The sequence below is a fragment of the Rhinolophus sinicus genome, chromosome 1, assembly GCF_057876585.1.
Source record: "Rhinolophus sinicus isolate RSI-liver-muscle chromosome 1, RSI-T2T, whole genome shotgun sequence".
Taxonomy (NCBI): domain Eukaryota; kingdom Metazoa; phylum Chordata; class Mammalia; order Chiroptera; family Rhinolophidae; genus Rhinolophus; species Rhinolophus sinicus.
Window position 1 is genome coordinate 155912516 of NC_142501.1, and position 19747 is coordinate 155932262.

The 19747-nt window shown below is 35.1% G+C and overlaps 1 protein-coding gene across 1 annotated transcript; it reads left to right on the top strand.

Moving 5' to 3' along the window:
• The first annotated feature begins 7562 nt into the window (after positions 1–7562).
• Positions 7563–19525, top strand: AMBN (ameloblastin). The gene is made up of 11 exons (XM_088801538.1): positions 7563–7645; positions 8567–8635; positions 11101–11151; positions 12398–12445; positions 12899–13009; positions 14323–14559; positions 15603–15641; positions 15940–15999; positions 16101–16145; positions 16530–16574; positions 18496–19525. The coding sequence occupies exons 2-11, from the start codon at positions 8582–8584 to the stop codon at positions 19030–19032; spliced, it is 1227 nt and encodes a 408-aa protein (XP_088657664.1). The 5' UTR covers positions 7563–7645; positions 8567–8581; the 3' UTR covers positions 19033–19525.
• The last annotated feature ends 222 nt before the right edge of the window (positions 19526–19747 follow it).

Sequence of the window (19747 nt, forward strand, 5' to 3'; positions counted from 1 at the left end):
CATTGATGGGGCTTGTTCTAGGTTCCAATTTTAAAAGAAAGGGCAAACTTTCTTCTGGTTTGTTAAGCCGGCTGTCCAAGGAAGGATGGGAAGTCAGAATTCAGGACTAGAGCTCTGTGCATCTACCACAATACTGCTTGTGGTTGCCCTAGAAATTGATACGGGTAAGGAATTCCAACACATTTCATGATTTTAGAGGCAAAACATCTATAATTTTACCTCTTTGTTTCCTTGACTTAAAGATAAAAACATAATCTAACCTGAATTTAACGGCAAATGACCATTACAAACACCAATTCCTATTTTAACAGGGGCTTTTAAGGCACTGAGAAGTAGATTCTTTATCAAGTGTCCCCAGGCTGTCTGTTTTTTTGTTTTGTTTTGTTTATCTTTGTTGTTGGACTTAGCTATTATGTCTGGTGACTATAAGTGTTTCTAAAATTAGGAAACTTGGTTTTACATTTTGGAATATGGATATATTAATAGTAATAACTGGGAAAACAGTGAGGCAAATCCGTTTCTGTTCTTTTTCTGCACGTAAGTTAGCTAAATTCACTATGTTTGGCATTAATGTTGATATCACATCCTATTAATTGAATACCTTTTTCACTAGTATCATTTAACCTCAGCCGATTTCCTTTTCTTTCACCATCATGTAATCAGCTTCTTTCTTTTTATAGGTCATTCCTTCAGTATGGAAGCATCTTTCAACTTGTAGCATCTGTCTATATTCTTTATTCACTGCCATACTGGATTTAAAACTCATTTTCTACAAGAATGCTAATAACCTCCTTATTTGACATCCCTTTAATATTTATGCTAAATCATTAATAATTTGCATGAATTATATACTTACAATGTACTAGACACTGTTTTAACAACCTTAGTGAACTATTTCATTTAATCTTATATAGAATCTTTTACATATGAGGAAACTGAGGCACATAATGATGTCGTAACAGCTAGAGAATCATGAATCTTTATCTCAACCCGACCAGTCTGACCACAAAGCCCATATTCTTAGCAACTAAGCAATTTGTACACTATCTTCTTGTACATGATATTTCATAATAAAGCTCATGTCAGTTCATATATCAATGTCATTTGTGGTTTCTAAATTAGACTTAATATTTTTGAGGAAAAGAAGCTTGAGTGTCTCTCTTTACATCAGTAAATTTAATATAATGGTCTGTTCATAGCAAACCTTTAATAATTGCTCTTCAACAAACTCAGCAGTTAAGTGACTAGCATAAAACATGTTTCCTGACTTGCTTTCTAATTATTTATACCAGAGGCTTCTCCTGGGCAAGGCAAAAACCAAATATCATTTCTACTGTAAAAATAACTCTAATATGTAGGGTTAATGTGTAAAGAGCTGAAGTCATTCTGTATTGTATTCTGGTCAACTCTCTCATTCTTCCAAAAGTTCTTCTGAAGTGGGCTTAGAATTGGTATCAGCTGTCAGATGATAATAATCCTGAAGGAAAACAAATAAACCAGCATTTTTACGTAAAAAGCAAGTGGGTATTTTACCTAGCAAGCTTTGTATCCATTATAGATATTTTTGCCATAAACTCCCTTGTTTCTGAAGGACCAATGCCAAATTTGTTTACTATCAGAACTTCCAGGTATGTGTCTTTGGAATCCACATGCAAAGAAAGGCACGAAGGACAGAAAATGAGCTCAACCTGACTCCAATAAATATAAATGAAGTGTACTGTGTAAGAAACTGCTGTGAAATATAATGGAAGGCATTTTAACTTATATATATATTTTAATGTCTGTCAAAAAAAATTACATAAAATATGGAAAGACATTAATTTGTATGTTATATAAAATGTTTTATAATATATGCTCAATTATATATAGAAAACACAAATTAATAAGACTATCAATTTCTCTGTGGCTAATACGCTAAAACATGAAAATTTTGCAAAAGTGGAAATATAATTAGTAAATAAACATGCGAGGAAAATATTTAACCTTGATAATGAATGAAGAAATATAAACATTAATGGAATACTGCATTACATCTATTAAATTGGGGGGGGGAATTAATTAGATTAACAAATTCTGGCACGGCTATAGTTGGTAAACTGGTATACATAAATTGTTGATAGCATACAAATTTGGATAATTCAGTAATACTTATCAAGAGTAATAAAAATGAGCATATTTTAGAGTAGGAATCATATACATGGTAAATTACACTAAGAAAATAAATCAAAATATAAAATTTTTTTAATATTTATTAAAATATTTATGGTGAAAATTAGAAATAATCAAAAGTCAAAAAATAGGAGTCTTGAGCATCAATTTGAGAAGCTACTACCCAATATAAATTATCCCTTGAACTATATCTTAATATTTATAAAGCATAAAGCTGAATACAAAATTATACTTAAACTACAATTGTAGCTATGTTAAACATGAATTCAGCATGAATAACTACTATAAGAGAAAAAAATGAAAACAGTTGGTGAGGTAGTAAAATCCTATCTAATTTGTCTTCTTCTGTATTTATATAATCATCATCACAGTTATGATTTTTGGGGGTTATTTTTCTTGATTATGAAATTAATAGAAATCAGTAAAAAATAGATCTTCAAATATTGTCTGCAGTTTTCAAAATAAATGACTATCCTATTAGCAGGCAAAAATAATTCAAATTTGACTCCTATGTTGTAGGACTATATGATAATAATGTACCAATAGATTTCACAGAAATGTATTATCCATTTTTTTGTAAGAATTAAAAATCAGATATTTAAAAATTAGATATAAACATTAGCCCAAACCAGCATGATAATGGGTCTTACATAACACTAGGTGAAAACAGTCAATGTGGGCGGCATGGTCTTTAGAGATTGTCTCCCAACTCTGCTCCTTACTAACTCTACAGGACACAATACCCTTTCTAAAGCCCAGTTTTCACAGAAAGTAATGGGTGGTTCATGAAGATGAAGATAAGGAATATAAAGCACAGCATCTGGCACGTGATAAGTGGTCAATAAAAATAAGCTATCAATATTGTATTTTAGTGTAAGAACCATGAAATGTTTATTATTCCGTTTATTATTAAAAATTGGTCTTCTTCTGACACGACCATATTCTTTGCCCTTATTCCTAAGGCTTAATGTGTAACACTCCATCAGATTCTTTCCCTGGAACACTTAATACTTAGCAATTCACTCAACCACTAGCTATTGACTGAGCATCTTGTCAAATCTCATTCTCTTTCAGGGATCATTCTCCTCGTACCTGACCCCAAAGGATTTCTCCAACATCAAAAGTTTTGTAGCATTCTTCTGTAGCAGAATTTTCCAACCTCACTACTATTGACATTTGTGGTTAGATCATTTTTCTTTGGAGGGGCACTATTCTGTGTATTATAGGGTGTTTAACAGCACCTCTGGCCTCTACTCACTAGATGCCAACAGCAAATCCTTCCTCCCTGTCACCTCCCACGGATAAGCTATGACAACCAAAAATATCTCCCAGAAGGCACATTTAGAAATGTGCCTTCATACATTTCTAAATGTTCCCTGGGGTGGGGAAACAAAATCATCGCTGACTGATGGCTACTAGATTTATCAGAGTGATCACTTTATAAGTTATATAAATGTTTAATCACTATGTTGTATACCTGAAACTAATATAATATTGTATATTGTATAATATATTGTAATTAAAAATAAAAATCCTTGACTGAGAATCACTGTTCTGTAGCTTTCTTATTTTGGCAGTTAATCCATGTGGGATTATGCCTTCTGATACTAAATGTGCTTTTTAATTAAATTATAATTGATTTATTATATGCTTCATTAACTGTTTTTGTGTATCTCTCTTCTTTGAGGAAATATCTGATAAATTTCCTACAAACAGTTGTGTTGTACTTCTTTGTATCTGCCAATGATTAATTTGTCCATGTCGTCAGCCATTGGGTGATTGGTGATTGATTTATTTTGTCTCAGTACATAACAGCAAGGACTCTGGAGCCAGATGTCTGTACCTAAATTCTGGTTCCACCACTTATTGTCACTTCATGCAATTTACTTCACCTCTCCATAGTTCACTTTTATCATGTGTTAAAAGGGGAGAATAGATCTTTATAAAATTCTTGTGAGAATTTAAAAAATGAATATATGTAAAACACTGAAGTAGTGCCTTTCCACTATACATACTACCCAAATATTACCTATTATAATGAGCATAGAATACCAAAGGATGCAACTTAGCAGAATGGGTGATTTCTGGCCCACAGGAATGTTTTATATGGTTGAAAGACATGAAAATCATATTCAAAAAGCTAGATGATCACACGCAAAATAAAATGTGAAAGATCTATAACAAACAAGCTGTCACAATGTAGTGTATGAATGATTGCCAAATGACTGACAAATATTTGGATTTCAGAAAAGGAAAAGTCACAGAGGAATGGAATGATGGGGTAAGAGTTCACAGAAAAGGTAAAATTTGAGTAAAACATGAAAAAAGTTGTAAAGAGGTGAGAAAAGTGTCTAGACATAGAGAAAAGTTCAACCAAAACCCCAGGAAGAAAAAAACCATGACACATTGTGGGAAGAGTGAGTAAATAAGTCCGGCTGCAGTAGAAGGTTGAAAAGGATATGTCAAAACAAAACAAAACTCAAAGTCCATGCACGGTTTGTCATGTGGGATCGATATACCCATAAGCAATCAAAATCATTCCTATACATTTTAGTTAGTTGTTTTAGTTGCCATTGGTGGCTGGAATAGCTACGACCAAGGCCCACAATCCAATATGAAGCAGATTTTCAGCATACATGTTTCTTTATTTCAACAATAATAATAATAATAATAACTCATGACCATTGAACATTTTCTTCATACCAGATAGTGTGCTGAGGACTTTATATTTATTATTATGTTTAAATTAAATTAAATGAATTCTGTCCTATGGTAGACATTTCACAGATGAAATTCTTATATGAAAATACTATATATATACTAGAGTTGAGTAGCTCACCCAATGTCACATGATCAATATCACAGAGGGGATTTGAACAGCTGTACGCTCAGCTACTATACTAACATCTTCCACAGGATCTTCTTTCTCTAGATTGTTCTTTATAACTTTTTCTGTGACATATGTTCCCTCATGTGTCTCAGAGCTTCTGTTATTCTGAGTTTTTTCTTTTCTGCTGTACTCTGGACACAGCATTTTTTTTTTTTTTAATTGGTGCTCTCGTTGTTCTTTATACAGGCACAGTTTTAAGCAACATAACAGTTTCCATAAGCTGTAGTAACTTCCTTAACACCTATAATCACTATCAGAAGTATATTCATATACTCATACTAATTTCCAAATTTTTTGTAATTAAGTACTTTTCATAAGATGTAACAGGGTTATATTTACTAACTTTCCAACATAAGCCAAAAATAAAAACTGTTTACTAGATGAAAAATGAAGCCAACTTTAACTGATTACAACAATCATTATTACATCAATGCACTGTGTCTCACATAAAGCAGGAGATAAGATTGGAAAGATGAATTGAAATGTTAATTTGACTGTTTAGTTACAGAGGGTAAATTTTACATTAGAGCCTTATGGATCTTTAAAAAAAATTTTGAGTAGGACTGTGAAATGCTAAAACCAATATTTTATGAAGGTAAATTTAGTGTGAGAATGCAGGAAATTAGAGGAGAAAGAAACGAACAGGTAAACATCTGGAAGATGATAATCTAAGATTGACTCTGAAGGACATTTTAAAAAGACGGAAGCAATAGATATTTGGCTTAAGACCAAGACAAAACATATGAATCTACCAAAACAACGTTATTAGGATGTCATTATTATGCTCATAAACCATAAAAGACACACACACACCATTTCCCTGTTTAACAGTCAGTTAGGAAGCTTAATCACATGGATTTAGCATCAACTTCCACATAAAAGAAGTGCTTTCCATCAGGTCTCTGTTCTGCCCTCATTGGAGCTCATAAATCTAACTGCCATTACTCCTCCTCTTATAACACACGCTCTCACACACACGTTCACAAACACACACAGTATATTTGTGGTTCCATTTTTCATGTAAGTTCTCCCACAAACGAAGACAATTACCCCATTTATTGAGCATCCACTGTGAAGCAGCTCCTGCATCTTCATCATCTCACCAAATCTTCAAAAAAAGCCTGTGTACTAAGTGATTATCCTTATATTACAGAATAAGAAACTGAAGCTTAGAGAGATTAAGGGACTTAATCAAGCACCAGAGCTGAAATACAGAGAGATAGAGAAGGAGAGGGAAAAAGAGAGAAGCCCAAAATAATGCTTTTTATTTCAATAACATTTTGCTGTTTACAAAACATATTCACATTCCTTATTTCTTTGCATCCTAAAAATAACTCTGTTATCAATGGGAAATAGAGTTTTTCAGGGACAACTTCTTGGATAACATTATTCGAAGCTGTTAGGTCTACACTTAGGTATGAAGACGTCTTTCTTCCATAATACCAGCTTCCTCCATGTTCCCTGTAATCAGCAAGATCCCTACTTCCCTAAAGAGTGTACTGACTCATCCCTTCTTAAGAAACTAATCTTAAATGCTTATCCCTCCCAGGTCTGAAATCATACCTTTGGAAAGACAAGGAGGGGCAGAGAAATAACAAAAGCAGCTAAAGTTCAATCCACATCCAAGACATTCTTATCTGTTGGTGGAGAAAAACTCAATCCATGTTGATGCTAGCAATACAAATACAAGTTACTAACCTGGCTTCATACTAAATGCCTAAAAATGGGTCTATCTAAACAGTGAATTGAGAATTGTGCCCATTGACTTGATTGGTTCATGGAGAATGTTCTGATTTATGCCCCTCTCCCCGCAAAGAACATACACCAAAGGTTTACCTGAAGTGATTTTTTTCTGAGGGTCCAATTGAAATTTCTTACAAAAGTTTGGCTATCTCTAGTCTAATATCTTCAGGAAAATATCAAGGAAATATCTAAGATACAAAAATAGGAAATTCAGAGGGAAAAAAATATAACATAATCTATCCAATATTTTCATCCTCTCTTTCAAGTTCAGAAAGTTATTTTAGTGTTTCCTTTTATACTGTGTGAGTGTTGGCGGAAGGAAATGGAGTTACTTTTACCACAACAAACATGAGGGTGGAAATCGTGAGAATGTTAGCCTTAGGTTACTAGCTTTATCTACAGATAAAAACCTACACAAAACACATAATGGTTTATTTAGCATCTATTTTATATATATTTCCCCCAGCTCACCAAAATGATTGTCTTCAAAGCTTATATCCATTATTCCTTTACTGTCTTCCCTGCAATTGAGTTCTCTGAATAAATACAAGGGTTGAGTTACAATTAAAAATAATGACACTCCACTGTGCCAACGTTCTTACATGCAGTAGAAGGGTGTGGGCTAATTACAGGAGCAGAGCGTGTGTTTTTTTTCCCCCCATTTGCTTCACTTTGATTGGTGGATTGGCACTTTAAATAAAGATTTCAGTTCTTCCCTGAATGAGAGATACAGAGCGAGTCCCAGGCACACACAATCCAGAAAAAAAATTAATCTTCTTTTCTTAGAACTATCTTGGTTGGCATCACCAGGCCCTGAGAGCACAGTGCAGGCCAGCATTGAAGGTAAAATGTGATTTTATGATTTCCATCTGATTCCTGTAAGTTCTTTTTTCCTATCTCCATGAAGCTTTTTAAAGAGGACTTTTCAGCATTTGTCACCAGAAGCTGAATAGTTGATTATTGTAAACCATTAGCATGTTGCAGAGAAGACATGCCTAATACCCTTCCATTACAGACAAAGACTTATCTATGGACTTTTTTTTTTACTGTTTGTGATTGTTAGTGACCATGCCTAATTTATAAAGTATTAGAAGATGAGCAAATCTCTTGGTTAGACAGATTTCCATTCATGTAAGAGTAAAGAGCCTTCTGAACTTATAAAATAATTTTAAAGAGACAATTCATTTTAGAAAAAGGATAACTTGATTTAAAGACATATTTTCCACTAATACCATAGGAAATTTAAATATTAAGGTTATTTTTATTTTAAAAATGTAAGTTTGGGTATGGTAATCTGGGTAACCAAAACATGGAATAATATACCCTATATATCTGCAAATAAAGGTTTGTTATGAAATGTCTTTTTTATATTTCAAATGCATTTCAAAATTTGCTCTAGAAGGAAGCAAAGCATGAACTCCTGTGAATGATACTGAATAGACCAAAATTTCACATAGTGGAAGGGATTTTCAAATTCATCACTCATTTTATAAAATGAAACACAGCAGTTAAAGAATATGCAGGAAGGATGTTCCTACATGTTCATTTAGATGGTAGTTCCATAAAAAAAGTACTTGAAATTTTTTTAATTGCTGTTAATTCTTTCCTAAAACTAATACAAATCAGTTGTTCAGCAACATTTAGTTTTTTTGTTTTGAACCTGGTTGTGAAAAACAGAGACTTGGCTTATTTGAAATACTGCCTTTTAACCATTCTGAAGTAAAAATCAATTGGACTTAACTATCCAACCTAACTCTGTTTCAGATCCCAGTTTTCAAAATGAAAGACCTGATACTGATCTTGTGCCTCCTGGAATTGAGTTCTGCAGTGCCGGTAAGTCAGAGTCTTCTAGAGTGTGTCCTAGAAGAGACATTGTCAGGAACCACACAACACTGAAGGACGTGGGCTGAGAATCCATGCCTGCACTCATTTGAATTAACCCAGTGGTACATTTCCTACTGAGCCAAAAGTCGTAGTTGCCCAGAAATCAGTCTTAGCATCCAACAGCAGTAAGTCAAACATAGTTTTTCTATTCCAAAAGATAATTAAAATACCCCAAAGACAATTTCTATGCCTTATTCCACTCATTAAAAGATGAAAGACATATGTGGTCTCCACAATGCCAAGGCATGATTTTATTATCAACTACTTGCTACCACTTTGAAATTGAAATGCAAAGAGAAAATTCTCCAAATAAGTAAAGAACACTTTCTTCATTTTAAAAGAAAAATATTAGCCAAATTACTATGGTTATAAAACTGAGCTAAGTAATTCCATTTGAAGCTTGTAATTAAGCAACAAATTTGCTTTAAAGGGAAGATATTATGTGACTGAGAGCTGAAGTTTCTTTAATCAAAACCTTTCCATGGCAATGTGTCAGTCCTACACATGGTCCAGTCTATCATATATTGGAAGTGATCCCATACGAATACAGTTTCCTTTGAGCACTGCAGTACTCCAGCCAATAGTGTGTGATTCTGTTTTCATAGAAAAGGCCTTTATTCAGCTGCTATATGCATTTGGCAAATATTGACTGAGTACCTGCCATGTACCCAGCAGTGTGTTGGGCAATGGAGACCCAAAGGCAATTACCACATGGTCTCTTGTCTTGAGACCTCAAATCCCGTGGTCTCAAATATCTTTAAAGTATTTCAATTCCTTGAGAAAGAAAAGTTAGCTACTTAAGCTTCTTAAAGTAAATGTTTTGGAGAAAAGTAATGAAAACTGATTCCAAGGATGAAAACCATAATTCTACAAATAAAAGGAGTTTCTGTTCCATTACTCAACATGAATTTTAAGTGAAAGAAAAGCCGAAGCTGCCACCCTAGCCTACCTTTGTATGATACTAACATTGGAGTCAGCCTCAGTCATCCATCATCAGTTGAATAGCTTGACAGTCTTGGAACCCATGCTGGCCCACACTTGTGCCAGTCAGGTCTACTCTGAGGAACCGGGCAACTGCTTAGGATGGCCAGCTGACTGCCTACCAAGTCAGATGTTCTTCTTCTTTTACTTAGGCATGGGAAATGTATCCCCTGTTTCTCTACATTCATGTAATATTGTTTAATTCATGACTTGGAGCAGATGGAAAGCAAAGTATACTTTGTCCTATAGTTGAATCTGTTCAAGATACCTTATTCGTATACTGGCCAATGGGAGGAAAGAAGGCTCCACTCTCACCCACCACACATACACATACACACACACACACACACTTTTCCTGTCCACAGGTAACCTTTTTCTCTACTTGGAATATTTATTCATATTTGTAACTCCTTGTCCTCTATTTCCAAAACTGAATTATTTGGAGAAATTCACACCATGACTCAGAGGATGAGATTTTACCTATATAAAAAAGTAGGAGGTGGAGGGTAGATAATATATGCTCAGGAAAATATTCCTGATCTTCCTACTCATAAAGGAAAAATACTCCAACTACATTTAGTGGAGACTCCATAAATATTTGTGGTGTAATGAAGGAAGGAAGGCATTAAAACCCCTCAACCCTAGATAGCAAAATATTCAAAGAACTAGAGATCCTTAAACCCAATTTACTCCATCCCTGCTCTTCCAGTCTCCATTTTTTCACTGATATTTGTGTATATTAATAAGGATTGGTTTAAAAAGGAAAATAGTTTACATTTTAGAAACCTAGCTGTAAATATAGCTATATTTTAACTTTTAAACAAACATATAAAGTACAATAGTACTTAGAGCTAGAATGTTTCTTAAGAAAACACTTTTGACATGATCCCAAAAAATATCAACACAGATCAACAGGTTTATACATAAAAGAATCTTGCACTAAAGATGATAGAGGATTTGTTGAAGCACATGAATAAGAGGCAAGTTACGTTTTGCACGTGGTTTTGCTGAAAGCCATGATCCCATGCCACATGCCACATTCCATAAACCAGAAGCATGTAGGTTTGTCAAACACACAAGAAACTTTGCTTTTCTGTGTGATAGTATTTCAAAACACAAAGTACTCTTCGTTTTCTATTTTGATGCTTTATTTTACTTCTCATTTGTTTTCAACGTAATTTTCAAACTAAATCAAAGTATACTTTTAAAGCAACATAGTATTAAGATATAGACAAAGGGTAGATGATTTGTATGGGAGCAAAGTTATTAAATAGTATGCTAATTCCCCAAATAATTCAAATTCTTCATTCTGCCCAAAAGTTCAAGTCATTTGGAAAATAAATCAAATGGGGACCTCTTAACTATACTTTATTTCCAGTGAGTAAGGAATTTCTCACCAACGAGAACTCAAAATTATTCTTGTTTCCATTTAGATGTTTCCTCAGCAACCTGGAACACCAGGCATGGCTAGTTTGAGCCTGGAGGTATGTATTGTCAGAGCATTTGCATTTAATTTTTACATTTGTATGTTCCTAATAGGGGAGCAACATGATGGGCTGTTTCTCAGCTTGCCTAGTCAGAAGTCAGTGGCTGTCCTCCTGTGCAGTTCTAGTCTCAGCCTGTAGAATGTCTTCTGTAGGTGAATCAAAGTAATACTAATATTTAATATGTAATGATATATACGTTAGCATAACTACTGTATTAATATAATTACTACATTAATTAAAGCACATTGTCCTTGTAAATATAATCGGTTTATATTTAGTTCTTCTCTTTATAGTATCTTATATGATAAAGTTCCCATGAAGAAAATTAGCTTTAAAAAATTTAGTTTAAGAACTCCTGTAAATAGCATTAACTATACTATGGTACCTGCTGCTTAACCTGTGTTAGTCTCATTGCACTTCTCATAACTAATATATATTCTGTTTAGAAAACTCCCAGCAAAATACAAATGCTCGACCATATTAATAGAAAATATTGACAGTTACGAATAGAAAAATATTTACGAAATTACAATTTTTTTCACAAGACCTTGCAAAATTTATTTGTATCATGACAATCCGAGGGCACTCAATACCTGCATTGGCTGGAAGCTAATTTCACTGAGTTATTTTTTTCTCACTTTCTAGCTTCATTCAAAGCACTCTAAACCTCTTCCCATTAAATTAAAATTGACTTTCTGTTGAATTGGAAGTATTTTTGACAATCTATCCAGATACAATTTTCCCCAATGTCTTTTAAATTTTTCATTTTGAAGACTTTTGTTTAGGAAGGAGGTACAGATTGTCTTATTTTGTTTTGTTTGCCTGCTTTTTCAAATTCCTCTTCAGGTTGAATTTTAAAAGACAAAGTAAGATAAAGGAGGAAAAAGGAGTCAATGAAGCAATGTCCTTGGGATTATATTTATGTTTCAGTTGAATGAGCTATTTTCCCATGTTTCAATGGGACCTCCATTAAATGATGTTAATTAAATTAATTAATAACCTCTTTTAATTAATCATAGAAAGCAAGCTCACTATTTTAAGAGCAATAATACCAACAGTCCAACAGTGGCAGAATCACATTTAACATTTCTACACTTCGGTGGAGATTTATGTCTACCTCTATTTTATTCAAGTTGATCTATCCCAAACTTTGTGCTAATGATGTCATATGTTGAGAAATCAGTTGTGTCATATAAAAAAAAAATATGTTAAACACTAACCCACTTTTATTTTTTCTTTACAGACCATGAGGCAGTTGGGCACCTTGCAGGGATTAAACATGCTTTCTCAGGTAACCTTATTTTCAAATATTTCTTATTGCAAATATTAATGGTGGTGGTGGGAGTGATATTAGCAGTAGCATTGTCATTTATAAAATATGTTTGCGAACAGACATATTAAATATTAGAAGAACAAATTAGTATATGGGATAACCTAAAACAAAATACTAGGATGGGATAGCAAGGGCAAATAAAAACAATGTTTTCAAACCTTTTTTTGCATTATCAGTCTGATTATACATCCCAAAATATGAATACTTAAAAGGCTAAATGTCGAAAAATTTATGGGAATATTGCAGTCTGGCTCAGAACAGAAGATTTATCTACTCATATTAATTAACCAATATCACTCTTACTTTTGCTATCTCTACACTTTCTGTAGATTTTTAAAGAAAATTACAAACATGTTTAAGCCAATATTGAAATATAACTCTCTCTCTCTCTCTCTCTCTCTCTCTCTTTAGTATTCAAGATTTGGCTTTGGAAAATCATTTAACTCTTTGTGGATGCACGGTCTCCTCCCACCACGTTCCTCTTTCCCGTGGATGAGACCACGGGAACATGAAACTCAACAGGTAAGTTAATTATGTGTTTGGAATGTCAAGCTTTAAAATCTTCTCCTACTTACCTTCTCTAAGTTGTCATATGCTAACCACAGACAGGTAAGAGTAATGAACAAAAAATTATCTAAATACCAAGGTAATCAAAACTTAAAACTACTATGTTTTTAATACTTTGGAAATTTTAAAATACAATGGTCCAAATTTTCAACCCATTTGAATTTTATTTCAAATAGGAAGATACAGCCTCCAAAAGAAGAGACCTACACTAAGATATCAGCAATAACAATAGCTAAACTATTCTTAAAATGGAAATAAGCTAAATCCTGGGCAAGTCTCACTTAATCAAGATTTCCCGAGTAATTATTCAAAGGCACATTTAAAATGATGCCAAAGTTCTGGCTCAAACATCATGAACGCAACAGCAATCAATTACTAGGTGCCTAGTAAATATATAAACCAAACTGTAGATTGGGAGTGAGAGTGAAGACATTTAAGAATGGCTCCAAGGCTCATGAAATTTTAGATCTGGTTGGGAAATAAGACAAGACAACATATCACAAGGGGCTAAATTGTGAAGTATAAGTAACGAATAAGGATTAAGTGATGAAAGCCATCGGAGTTTGGAGATGGGCCATGGTTGAAGATGAGAAGCAGAGCCAGACTGTTATGAGGTTTCCAAGCCACTTTGAGGAACTTGCAATCAATTTAAAAATGACAGGGAGCCATTCACCACAGACAATTTCAAAGAGCAACAAAACATGGTTGCTTTGACAGGAACTTTTCATTCCAGATGGCCCTCTGCAACATACAGCATTGACCACCGGGCCACATTTAGTGGGACAGTAAATTATGTTATTGGTGACTGTTTATCCATTTGATTGTTTCCAAAATGGACTACATGGTGCAGAAATTTGATTAGTATTTTTTATTTAATTACCTTTCTCCTTTCACTAACTAAAAAAAAAAAAAAAAAAATGCATTAAGTAGCTATCAGATGCCAGGTGCTTGCTAAGAGCTATGTTAAGTCCTGGGACTATAAAGGTAAATAAGATGTATTCCCTCAGTTGACTGGGGGGGGACAAAGATTTATAACAAATAATTGTAACCCAGACAGAAAGTGGTATAATAGAAATACAGAGTGGCAACTATGAGAACCCAGAGTTTGAAATGACTCATGATATCAGAAAGTTCACGTAGCTTCCCACCTTCATGAGCAGACCACAGTCTCCCAAGTAGAAAGCTCTCCAAGCTCTTTTGCTTTAGAAGTTCTGGACGTCACAGTTCATTGAATCATCACCTGACACTTCTTTCAAATTTCTCTGCAGTATGAATATTCTTTGCCTGTACATCCCCCACCTCTCCCATCGCAGCCATCTCTGCAGCCTCAACATCCAGGACAGAAACATTTCCTCCAGCCCACCGTTGTAACTGCTATCCAGGACACAGCCCAGAAAGGAGGACCTCAGCCTCCGGTTTATCAGGGACAGCCGCCCTTGCAGCAAGCAGAGGGGCCAGTGGTTCAACAGCAGGTGGCACCATCAGATAAGCCACCAAAGGTGGAGGTAATTCCTTTTTCTGAAGTCAGACCAAGATCACCCACTAACTTAATGAAAGAAATCTGATGTGCAGAATACATTTAACTAATCAGAGCTTTCAGGCATACTGCACAAAAATACAAATACTTTTTTATCTAAGAGTAGAACCTAAATATACATTCCTGCCCTTTGCCATCTGAGATGGAGCATGTACTCTCAAAGATCCTGTGCCTATAAAACTTGACTTCTCAGCTGCAAAAGATGAAAGCTTTCAGAGGAAATAGGGAAAGATCAGAGAAGTCCAGTCTTTCTATCACCAGGATCCTTTTCAGTATTGGCAAGAACTGAGAAGAGTGATTGATTCCTCAGCACTGCATGTAGTATTTTGCATTATTATTTCTCGATCTGATATCGTGTTTCCCCAAAAATAAGACCTAACCAGAAAATAAGCCCTAACATGACTTTTCAGGATGACATCCCCTAAACATAAGCCCTAATGCATCTTTTGGAGCAAAAATTAATATAAGACCCAGTCTTATTTTTGGGGAAACACGGTAGTGGAGAAGACAACCGTGCCAAAGAATCTTGTAATAATGTAGAGAAAAGAGCGGAGGATAGAAAAGGAAGGTACCATGTAACTAGTATGCGCAGGCATTTAACATTCCCCCGTGTCATCCTAACTTACACTCCTCTAAAAGTAGATATTAATTGTCCTTTTTAAAAAGGAGAAGACAGACTTTGAGAAGTTATAAAATTTTCCCAGTATTATACAAATATTCAGTGGCAGGGTTAGAATTCAAACCAACCTGGAATGCTCTGATTCCAAAACTCTTACTTTCTACTCTACAAGACGTAGTGAATTCACGATAGGCATGCCGTCTCCCTGCTCGTGCACTTGAGTCGTGTCACTAAAAGGCGATGGTAATCTTTTAGTTTGTATTCCCCAAGACTAATGAAAGTGAAAATCGGGAAACTCATTTGAGATTGTTTTATCATATTTGTAAATAAGTGTTTGGTTCACTTTGTCCATTTTGATAGTTTAGTAATTTTAATATTTATCTGTGATTCAGCTACCAGGAATGGATTTTGCTGGTCCACAAGGTCCATCAGTAAGTACAGATTTCAATGAGACTTTCTTGGGAAAAATATCTCTATCCTTCAAGAAAGAAGAGTAAAAATTTTTAATTATAATGTATATTTTTAAATTATTAATTTTATAATTAAAATTTTTAATTTGAATTATAAAGTATAATGAGTTCCTTCATTTACTTAAATGTTAAGTACTTCTTTGTCGTACAAATCTATCTGAAAATGTGTTTCATATAACTCTTAGAAGTGGCTGTAATGGGAGATTTGCCTGTGTTGTAGCAAATAAGAATTACTTATTCTGTTTTTTACCACTTAAAGATCTTCTCAATAGCCCGTTTGATATCTCAAGGACCAATGCCACAAAATAAACCATCTCCAGTAAGTGTTTTTTTTTAAATACCACCTTTCTCTTTGTAATTTGCTTAAAAGATTTTCCCTTAGAAAATGCATTTTGTGGTGATTATTGTATTTATATTTAGCTTTATCCAGGAATGTTTTACATGTCCTACGGAGCAAACCAATTGGTAAGTCTGTCTCATAAAAAAGTATCATTTTTTAATTAAATGTTATCTTAAGAGCTAAAATTATAAGACCTAGGCCTTACATATTAAATTCCATATTCTCTGAATGCCTAAGCTAGCTACTGAAATGGCAAGGAGGCACACTTCCTACTTGGATAATTCTGGACACACACACAAAAGGCATTAAAGACAAGTAAATTTTCTATCTGAATTATCTAAATTAGCTATATTTATTCAATAATGGCTCATCTCTCCACTTTATTCTACCTCTGGAGACAGCATTAGTATTAGGGGTTAAAGAGAAATCAAATGACTTAACTTTCTCTTGAGTAGCTACAACAGGAGTCAGCTTGTTCATAATATGATGCAGTGTTTCTTTTTGAACAGAATGCTCCTGCCAGACTTGGCATCATGAGCTCAGAAGAAATGGCGGTGAGTAATATCTTAAAACTTTTCTTAAAATAGTGGCCAAGGGATAAGTCACTGATGACTGGCTGCAAGAGACATTGGTCTTGAATGTCTCCAAATACACAACACAGCACTCCAAAACCAAAAGCTTGACTCTGAAGCAGCGTGCAGTTTTCAGCACATTTCCCATAAAGCCATTTCTGAGTGATGACCATTTTTGTGCGTGGGATTTTGCCCCATTCTTGAATATGAGGAGAGGAGAAACCTCTCTTGAAAAGTCACTGAATGGCAAACACTTCAAACCAAAAAAAGATATATATGGTTCATACAAAGTTCCTCTTCCTTCTCGGACCATTTAACCCCTCAAAACAAATTCAACAGTATCAAAAATCATTTAGACCTCAAAATTGAGAGATCAAAAAGAAAGAGAAAATTAACCAACTGTAAAATTTATTATTATAAAATTCAAAGTATGTTAATAAGTTAATTCAAGTATATTCTTATTTCGTTATATTACAATTTTAAAATGTGAAGTCGATAGATGCAACACAATTTGACTTTCTTAGAAATTTCTACATTACATCTGTTAGAGCATGCTGAATTAACAATTCATTATCAAGAACAAATACTGTCAAATTAATAAATACACACACATGCTATTCTGAAAGAAAATTTTCATCTTAATACTGAGTGCCTTCTGTGAGCTAGACACATAGAAAGATATGATAGAGACAAAATAAATGTTTCCTGTTTCAAGGAGTTTAATCAATGGAAAAGATCAATATGAAAGCCGATAATGTCAAAATCATGTCATAAGAGTATCAGAGCTATGACAGCGAAAAGGAAAGAGGCAGTTAGACCAGCCCAGGGTTCAAAGTGCTACCCCTGGAAGAGACGATGTGAAAAGCTGAGAGTAGGGAGCCCGGAGAAAGAAAGAGAAGAATATTATATCTATATAACACCACCACGACTGCTTGAAAATTCAAGTAAGTGTTGATCATTATCTTATAATACTAATTTATTTATGTTCTGCTTTATTTTCAAAAGTTTTTGCTGTAGCTTATGAAAAACACACGATAAATGTAACCAAAAAGTTGAGTATAGAACGTAAAATGAATCAAAATTCTGAGGAAGTGAGAATACAGAGATGATAGTTACAAAGCCCTGCAGAATTGTTGTAAATAGCTCAAGATTTTGAGATCAAAATTAAGGGCAGTAAAGGAAAAACAGGAAACATGACCAGTTCAAGAATTCTAACTGTCCACAAAAAAAAAAATACTTCTGTTCCTCCAGAGAAATCAAGCTTCTTTTTCTTATAAATGTGAAAGGAAGGAAGGACGGAAGGAAGGAAGGAAGGAAGGAAGGAAGGAAGGAAGGAAGGAAGGAAGGAAGGAAGGAAGGAAGGAAGGAAGGAAAGCAGAGAGGGAGGGAGGGAAGAAGGAAGGGAAGGAGGGAGGGAGGAAAAAAAGATGTTACATAAGCCTTAATCCATTTGGAAGATACTGAGAAATGTTATTGACAAGATCCTCCAAAACTCCCTCAACAAACTCAGGAACAGATCGGTTTTTGTTTGTTTGTTTTATGATGGTATTGCCCACTTCAGCTGCTTATTGTTTTCTTAAAATTAAATTAAAATTACCTTTTGCCTGTAGACTCAGTTCTGTGCTGCCTGGCTTCTCTCCTTCCCACCCTTTCCACCAGGCATAGCAAAGCGTCTCCATCTCCCTTTCATAGCAGTGGGCTCCCCCAACCCAGAAAAGCATAGAATCCTCTCCCTTATATTTCAAAGCAAGTTTGGTGAGACATGTGCTTACACAAAACTGTCAGTCAATTCCCTGTTCCCTGTCAGTTTTTTTCTGGTTTCTTGGTGTATCTCACCAGGTTGAATTGCATGGTATAGGAATAGCATATGATAATGGTGTCTTTGGTGAATGGTTTTTTCCAGGGAGGCAGAGGAGGCCCCATGGCCTACGGAGCCATGTTCCCAGGATTTGGAGCCATGCGACCCAGCCTTGGAGGGATGCCCCACCATCCGGGCATGGGCGGGGACTTTACTCTGGAATTTGACTCCCCAGTCGCTGGAACCAAAGGTCCTGAGAAGGGAGAAGGAGGTGCACAAGGCTCCCCCATGCCAGAGGCCAACCTAGCCAATCCAGAAAACCCAGCTCTGCTTCCAGAGGTAGCGCCTGGTACCCTCGGAGGGCTTCTTGCTCTCCCTAAGGGCAGTGTTTTGGGCCTGGCAAGGGGCCCTGCAGGACAGAGCAGGGGACCCCCCAAGGTCACCCCAGCAGCCATTGACCCATTGATGACCCCTGGATTAGCTGATGCTTATGAGACGTATGGTGCTGATATAACGACACCATTGGGAGAAACGACTGTGGATACCACAGTGACCCCAGACACTCAGCAAACATTGATGCCAGGAAACAAGGCCCAGCAGCCCCAGGTTATGCATGATGTGTGGCATTTCCAAGAGCCCTGAGAGCCTTGAGATATCAGCTACTTTCTGTATGCACAAGCTCCCCAGCATTGTCCCCATAGCATATCTTTTGGCTAAAACACCTATTACTCTTCTGCACCAAAGGCATTAAAAGTGTGAAGCATATATTAATAAATACAAGTGGCTAGAAATAGTGTAGGTTCCCTTCTTGCTTTCATTCTCTTATTGAAATAAAATGTGTCAACTGTCTCTGTGATTTAGAAATACTGTTAATCTCTGCATTTGAAAATCACTGTTTCTTAGCTGTCTTAGGCACTACAAAATTTCTCTTAACTAATGTGACACTGTTATATCTAGGAAATGTGACACTGCTTTGGAAATTTTTCTCTAAGCCAAAGCACATAATCCCAGAATTATATGCTGTTTCATTCAAATGTTATTAAACAGGCATTGGTGGACAATTACTGACTGATATCACTGGGTTTGGTATATTGGATTTAACATTCTCATTTGTAGAGTATTTTATTTAATCTATTAAAACATCTAGCCTATTTTAAATAAAGAATTTTTCTCACTGAAATATCAGGAATTATACGCTTATTATTTACATGTATTTAAATGGTTAAGAAAAGCGCACTCATCCCCTACCTTTGCTACTCTTGACCCCACTTTGTGCAAGTCATTCATTCTTTCATGGGAAGTTTGTTGAGTGTGTCCTAGGCACTGTGCTAAGCAACAAGGACACAGTCCAGGCTCT

Coding starts and splice junctions, on each gene's coding strand:
- AMBN (XM_088801538.1), top strand. CDS start 8,582: ATGAAAGACCTGATACTGATCTTGTGCCTCCTGGAATTGAGTTCTGCA. Junction 8,636..11,100: donor AATTGAGTTCTGCAGTGCCG/GTAAGTCAGAGT, acceptor GTTTCCATTTAG/ATGTTTCCTCAGCAACCTGG. Junction 16,146..16,529: donor CCTACGGAGCAAACCAATTG/GTAAGTCTGTCT, acceptor CTTTTTGAACAG/AATGCTCCTGCCAGACTTGG.